Source organism: Physcomitrium patens, chromosome 17, assembly GCF_059467195.1.
Source record: "Physcomitrium patens ecotype Gransden chromosome 17, ASM5946719v1, whole genome shotgun sequence".
In the NCBI taxonomy this organism is placed as follows: domain Eukaryota; kingdom Viridiplantae; phylum Streptophyta; class Bryopsida; order Funariales; family Funariaceae; genus Physcomitrium; species Physcomitrium patens.
The window spans coordinates 998506-1004718 of record NC_143426.1 but is presented as its reverse complement, the minus strand read 5'-3'; the positions used below and the strand labels follow the sequence as shown (position 1 = coordinate 1004718).

The 6213-nt window shown below is 44.6% G+C and overlaps 1 protein-coding gene across 1 annotated transcript; it reads right to left on the bottom strand.

Moving 5' to 3' along the window:
* Positions 1-489: 489 nt before the first annotated feature.
* LOC112294488 (F-box protein MAX2 homolog A) lies at positions 490-5312 on the bottom strand. Its single transcript, XM_024544978.3, has one exon. It carries the CDS (start codon positions 3449-3451, stop codon positions 959-961), a length of 2493 nt encoding a protein of 830 aa, XP_024400746.1. The 5' UTR covers positions 3452-5312; the 3' UTR covers positions 490-958.
* Between the last annotated feature and the right edge of the window lie 901 nt (positions 5313-6213).

The following is a 6213-nucleotide window of genomic DNA, read 5'->3' as shown; positions in this document are numbered from 1 at the left end:
TCTGTTCAATACAATTGTTTTTAGTCCGATTAAATCATCTTTATGCTGTCTTCATTTCTGTAGCAGAGCCACGTTTGCTGCCCTCACCCCCATTGAAAACAGCACAGATGCGCCCACATCACCGGATGCAACAAAAGTTGATCCCTAAAATGGAGGTCGACGTGGTTGGATTTGTGCGCCACATCGTCGAGCAAAATCTAGTCCTAGTCCTTGGGGGCGTTGCTGGTCGAATGTGTCACATATACATAACAATACAGCATCCCTTCAACGTTGTTGCTTTGGTATTAGAACTCTTCTCAGCTGGCAATCCTTCCCAAAGTGACCAGTATCCAATTGGACATAGGGTTGCTGATTACAGGATAAATGGTTCATCTCTCAAAAAGAAGAAAGGAATGTATCCTCCCCTCGAATCCCGTGATTCAGGAGCAATAATTTACAAATATCTAATTACATCAACTTCCCACGGTGCTGATTAGTTCAGACAAGTACTTCGTTAAAATAATGAAACGTACTTTCATGAAGTGAAGAACATGTACAAGAGTACTTCGTTCAGCAACATCCATTTGTTAGTCAATGATGCCAGGAGGACCCCAGGAAAAAAGCACACGTAAAACTCAAAGCTCTTCGTCCTCAAGACTTTACCAGTACTACGAGATCCAGGGCCAAAATGCACCTCAATTTTCCACATTACCATCATCAGCCAAAAAAGAACTAAGCCTCGTGTAACAATCTACAAGAGTAATCTTGTATCAATCACTGAGGAGAGGTATCGACAGTGCCAAATCCACCACCATACGCACACGCACCAGCTCATAGAAGATGATTATTGACCGGACCTGTGAGAAGAGACGCCACAGTGAAATACACTTGTCTCATCGACAAGTAGCCGTGGTTTACGTGGGCGGTTGAAGCTACTTCCGTAGCTACCCACGTATTCTTCGTGTTTTCAGTGAAGACATTAATCAGGAAAACCTCGTTTTGCAACTAGCGCCTCGAATCTCTGACAAGAAACGGACCGAAGCTCCGTGGTAGTTTCTTGCTCTGGTGCTGGGTAGTAGTCTCCTCGCAGCTGCACATCCCGGAGACATCGACATCCAGTAATCATGTTAAGGAAGTGTTCATGAGCGGTTCCATGCACAAACAGCTTCCGAAGCTTTGAGCAAAGTGACAAGAGCCCTGCTCCAGGTAGGGATATTGCTCTCCTGTTGACTTCCTTGTCTGATGGAGGCCAGTAGTCGAGTTCTGTGAGGAGCAACTCGTTTATGCCGACTAGATAGTGTCTTTCCCACGAGCTGAGGTCCGTGAAGCCCTTGGGAGCACTCAAAGAGAACCCGGTAACTTCACTAAGATCTAACTCAACTTTCTCCAGTTTTGGGTATCGGCCGAAAGAATTGATCCCCCAGCCTTGTGTGCTAGGTTTCCGCAAAAGCCGACCATCACCTTCAACTTTGAGTTTCAGTTCATGGAGGGCTGGGCATTCCTCAAGACCCATAGCAGCCAAGGGAGAGATTACCTCTCCCACAGGAATCCAAAGTGAGAGACTTTCAAGAGATTTCCACACTTTTCCTGATGAAGTCTGTATCTTCTTTGCACCAGGCACAGACAACTGTTGAGTTCCGCCTGGACCCATCGATCTAGCTGGAAAACCCTGGGCAGAGTTTAAATTACCACTTCCAAGGCCTGTGCCAGGTCTTTCTTTTAATAAAAAAGACGCGGATGATGATGCCTCACCTCCAAAAATCTGCAAGCTCATTGATGAATAGGCAGTCGCGCGGCGGATATCCATTCCTGAGTCTCCTCCATTCTCTGCTTTGTTTAGCTTGCGACGCTTTGTAACTAGTCTGTGCGGGGTCAGGAAACTATCAGTCTTGGCTCCAATCATTTCGTTCATAGCGTAAGCTTCGAGGGTTGAAGAGAAGCGTTGCGACCAAGCGCTCATCCCTCCCATACAGCCGATATCGATCGGAAGTCCAAAACCTGATTGCTCATGATTCAAAGAGTCCACTGTGCTTTGGGTCCTTGCTGCAGATGCCTCTTGAGCCAAAATGCCTTCATCCCAGACACAGTCTAGATGCAGATTCTTCACTGTTACCTGGATTGGCTCGAGTGCTTTCAATGTCATTGCTGTCGGAAGCAACTTACAACCAGCAATCTCAACATCCTTGAGAGTGTGCGACAAATTCTTCACACACGCATGAAGCCCCTCCTTGGTGATTGACTTGCACTGTCGCAATCCCAGCTTTGAAAGCTTAGGGCATCCAACTGAAATGGCCTTCAATGCGTCATCCGTCAGATCTCCGCAGTTCTTCAACCTCAGCTCCTGAAGCGCATGACACAGCGCAATCCCATCTGGATGGGGTCCACCACAAACACCAAGAAAATTGCTGAGTTTCAAAGAACGAAGCTTCTTGCAACTCGAAGCAAGGATCTCAAAGGGAGCGCCCGAGTCTCGCAAGTTCTGTGATAGGTAAAAAACCAAGTCTTCTAAGTGCGGAAGTGCCTTGAACATTGCCTCTAGACCCTGACGAGAGAGACTTGAATCTTCCGCTGCAAACGCATCTTGGTTGGGATCATCTGAAACTGCACTCCATTCATTATAATCGACAAGGTGAAGCACTTTCAAGAGTGGGCAATTCGTGGCAATGGAAAGCAGGGCCTCATCACCAACAGAGTCTAGTAAGCGGTGGTCGAAATCACATAGGATGTAAAATTCCTCAAGATTAAAGCAGGAGCTGGTGATTGCTCCAACCTCCTGCGCTTTAAATCCATTAGGAGAAAGTTTCAGCAGGTTCAGTACTCGTAAATTCGCAGCAGTGGAAGCTCCTGCCCGTAACGCTGGGGGTATGTCTTCTGTCCAACAGTAGAACTTCGAGAGATCGAGGGACTTCAACCTCTTGCAAGCGCTCAACAGCCCTTCGATTTCGTTACCTAAGTCATCCGCCTCCGAACTCTCCATGGCTCGCGGATGCCACCGCACCAACTTAACAATCTCGAGATCTGGCCAAATCCAGGCAACCATCTGGATGTCCAAGGCATCGCGGACATATACCGTAAGGTTTACCACATTAGGAAACCCAATTCTCAAGCAATTTCCGATCTCCTCGCCGTTCTGAGTGGACTGAAAAAGAGAAGAACCCCACGGAGAGCACTGTGAAAGATCTAAGGTACAAATCTGTTGGAAGCAAGTTGGCAGTTCATGCATGACACAAATGTTGCCACGCAAGGAAAGCTCCGTCCGTGTCTGTCTCTCAATGAAATACCAGTCCCTGCAAGCAAGTGAAATGCAGTTCCGAACCCTTGGATTTGATACATAAGCGATGATGTTAGTGAGTATAACACTTGGCAAGTCGCTGATATGCGTCCCAGCAGGAGCCGCCTCTGGGGAAGATTGCATTGACTGACGATCAGATTCTGAATGCACGAACAGAGATGGCCACTGCACTGCTTCCATGTCTTGCCTCTGCTACACCACCCGAGACAGATGCTCATGACTCGAGACTAGGCATAATGTCGAAGAAGGCCCCTCCAACCAACAAAATGTGTAACCTAAAGAAGCAGTACTCCTCAGGTACAATGAGGACGCAGCAAGATGTCTTTGATTGCTTCAAAAAATATGTATGTGCGTGTATATGTATATATATACAAAACTGGAGGTGACCTCATGAGCCAGAAACTGAAGCAGATACGATGAAAACTCTGCGCTCCCTTTCACTGTAAGCAATCTAATCTAAATCTCAGCTCCCGAACATGAGGAAGAGAAGACGTTCGCACGCTCCGACACAATCCATGTACACATGGCACGTAACATGATAGAAAGACACAACTCCAGCTCAATAAGCGGTCACCACATTACAGACAGCTGTACAAGGGGCAGCAGAAGTATGTGCTTCAGATGTCCAAAAGTTGGTGGTCTCGCATCTCTCAAACAACCATGTCAGACTTGACAAAACCTAATCCCACAAGACTAGCTTGGGGGTCGACGACATCTATATCTAGGTGGGCCACTTGATAAGAGTCAGATGCTTAGATGAATAACTTTAGAACAACGTGTTGGCGAACAAGGCAACGGCCATGATCGTGCAACAGCAATCGGAAACCCGAAGTCCGGGGACTTCGCGTTACACGATGAAGCAACACGCGAGGTTCCCAATTCAAAAAACATTGACCTAATTGGGCCAAGAACTAGTTATTCTAAGACAGACTAGATAATTCGTGAATAAACGAATTAGCGGGAACTTCGTGTGAATATTTGAAAACATTGAGACCCATGTCTCCGAGCAGATCATATAGAGCTAGTCTCGGGAAAAGAAAAAAAAGGAAAAATAAAATAAAAAAATAAAAAACGAAAATGGAAAGTAAAAAAATATTCCTTACAAACAAAATCTCCAGGGCATAAAGAATGTCTCGCAAAACACGCCGCCGTGGAGTCGAAGCAAAATCACACCACTAAAGAAAGGCAAAATCACAACGTTAGAGAAAGCAAAACATTCGCGCGGAAGGCAGAAATGCAACCCACCAAAGATCAGTAGGCTGTAATCACATGCAGCAACTCACAAGGCCACGTTATGAACAGTACCCGAGCAGACTAAAAACCATCAAAAGCTACAAACCGAAGCTCCCCACAGTCGGGGGGGGGGGGGGGGACCACAAACAAACAAACAAACACACACACACACACGGAAAACGGAGCAAACCACCAGCTCACAATCGGAACCACCCGAAGCGTACTGCCCTTCCGAACTCAAGAATCCAAGAGACCCTCAAGAAGCCAAAACCTACGAGCCCCAACAGACTCAGCCCCGCTGCACATCCAACGCAACCAAGGAAAACACGACGATCAAGGGACGATGCAGCGCAGGCGACCTAGGTGCCACCCACCCAACAACAGAAGAAGAAGAAGAAGAAGAAGAAGAAGAGAACCATGCATGCATGCATGAGTGGGCCGGGCCAGAAAGAGGCACAAAATCACACATGCGAAGAAGCAGTGGGTACCCACATCACACAACAGAGGAGAAGGGATGTGAAGGGAGGGGCAGCAGCAGGAGCAGCACGGGTAGGGATGGGGGAGAGGGAGTCGAGCAGAGCAGAGCAGCGAGGGAAGAGAAGATGACGATGATGCAAAGATGGAAGGGAAGCAAGGAATACAATCTCTCTATCTCTCTCTCTCCGGGGTGAGCTGAACGAGGCGAAGGAAGGACGAGAAGGAGAAGGAGAAGGGAATGGGGAAAGGGCATGGGACTCTGTTTGTCTGACACACCTCTCTCTCCCCCACTCCCTTCTCTTCCCTTCCCACTTGCGCACATCCGGCATGGGAATCTATCCAAGTTATTGTAAAATAGGCATCTAAACAGCAGGTTCGGGAGGAGTAAGGAGTGAAGGGTGGGAGTCTTCTTCTCGGTAACCGAAAGCCTCATCCTACCCTTCTCTCTCTCTCACTCACTCACTCACAATGGTATTTCGTCTCTTGCTATTTTGCCATTAACATTGTTATTCACAAGCGCAATTCGTTGTTATTCTTCTTAATGTTGTTTGTATATCATTGTTTGTGAATTTAGTTTAAATGAGGATTCAAATGTATCTGGGAGAACATCTTGAAGAGAATCAATTTGAGTTGCATAGAAACAAATAACTATATTCATGGTAAAATATTATTCTGGAAGATTAATTTATCCAGTATGAAAATGAACGGATCTGTCACACAAAAACCGCATAATAATATTTTATATATTTTATATATTTTACTTATTTTTATATTTATTTATTTATTGTCTTTGTAAAACGTTCATTTTTACTCATGATTTTAGATAGAAAAACAACAAAAGATTTCTTAATGTATAAATAAAAATGTCATATCTAAGTATCGGGTATAATTTTACCGTGGTGTATGATTTTTAATCTTATAAATTTTGTAGTTTTGAGTAAACATTTCTAATGAAGGAAAATACGCTTCAGAAAATACTATATTATTTAGAGTGTAAGTTTTTTGGTCTATAAAAACTCTGTAAATAAAATGGCTAAAACTTGTTTCTGCTAGATACAACATTTCGGAAGATATCACTGCATGAAATTAAAAAAACAACAGTAAAAAAGAGATAAGTAAATAATTACTTTGATTTGCAAGAGAAGAATGAATACGTTTATCATAAACAGCAGAACACAATTGAAAAATATATTACAAAAAAAAAAAAAAAAAAAAAAAAAAAACGATTAAAA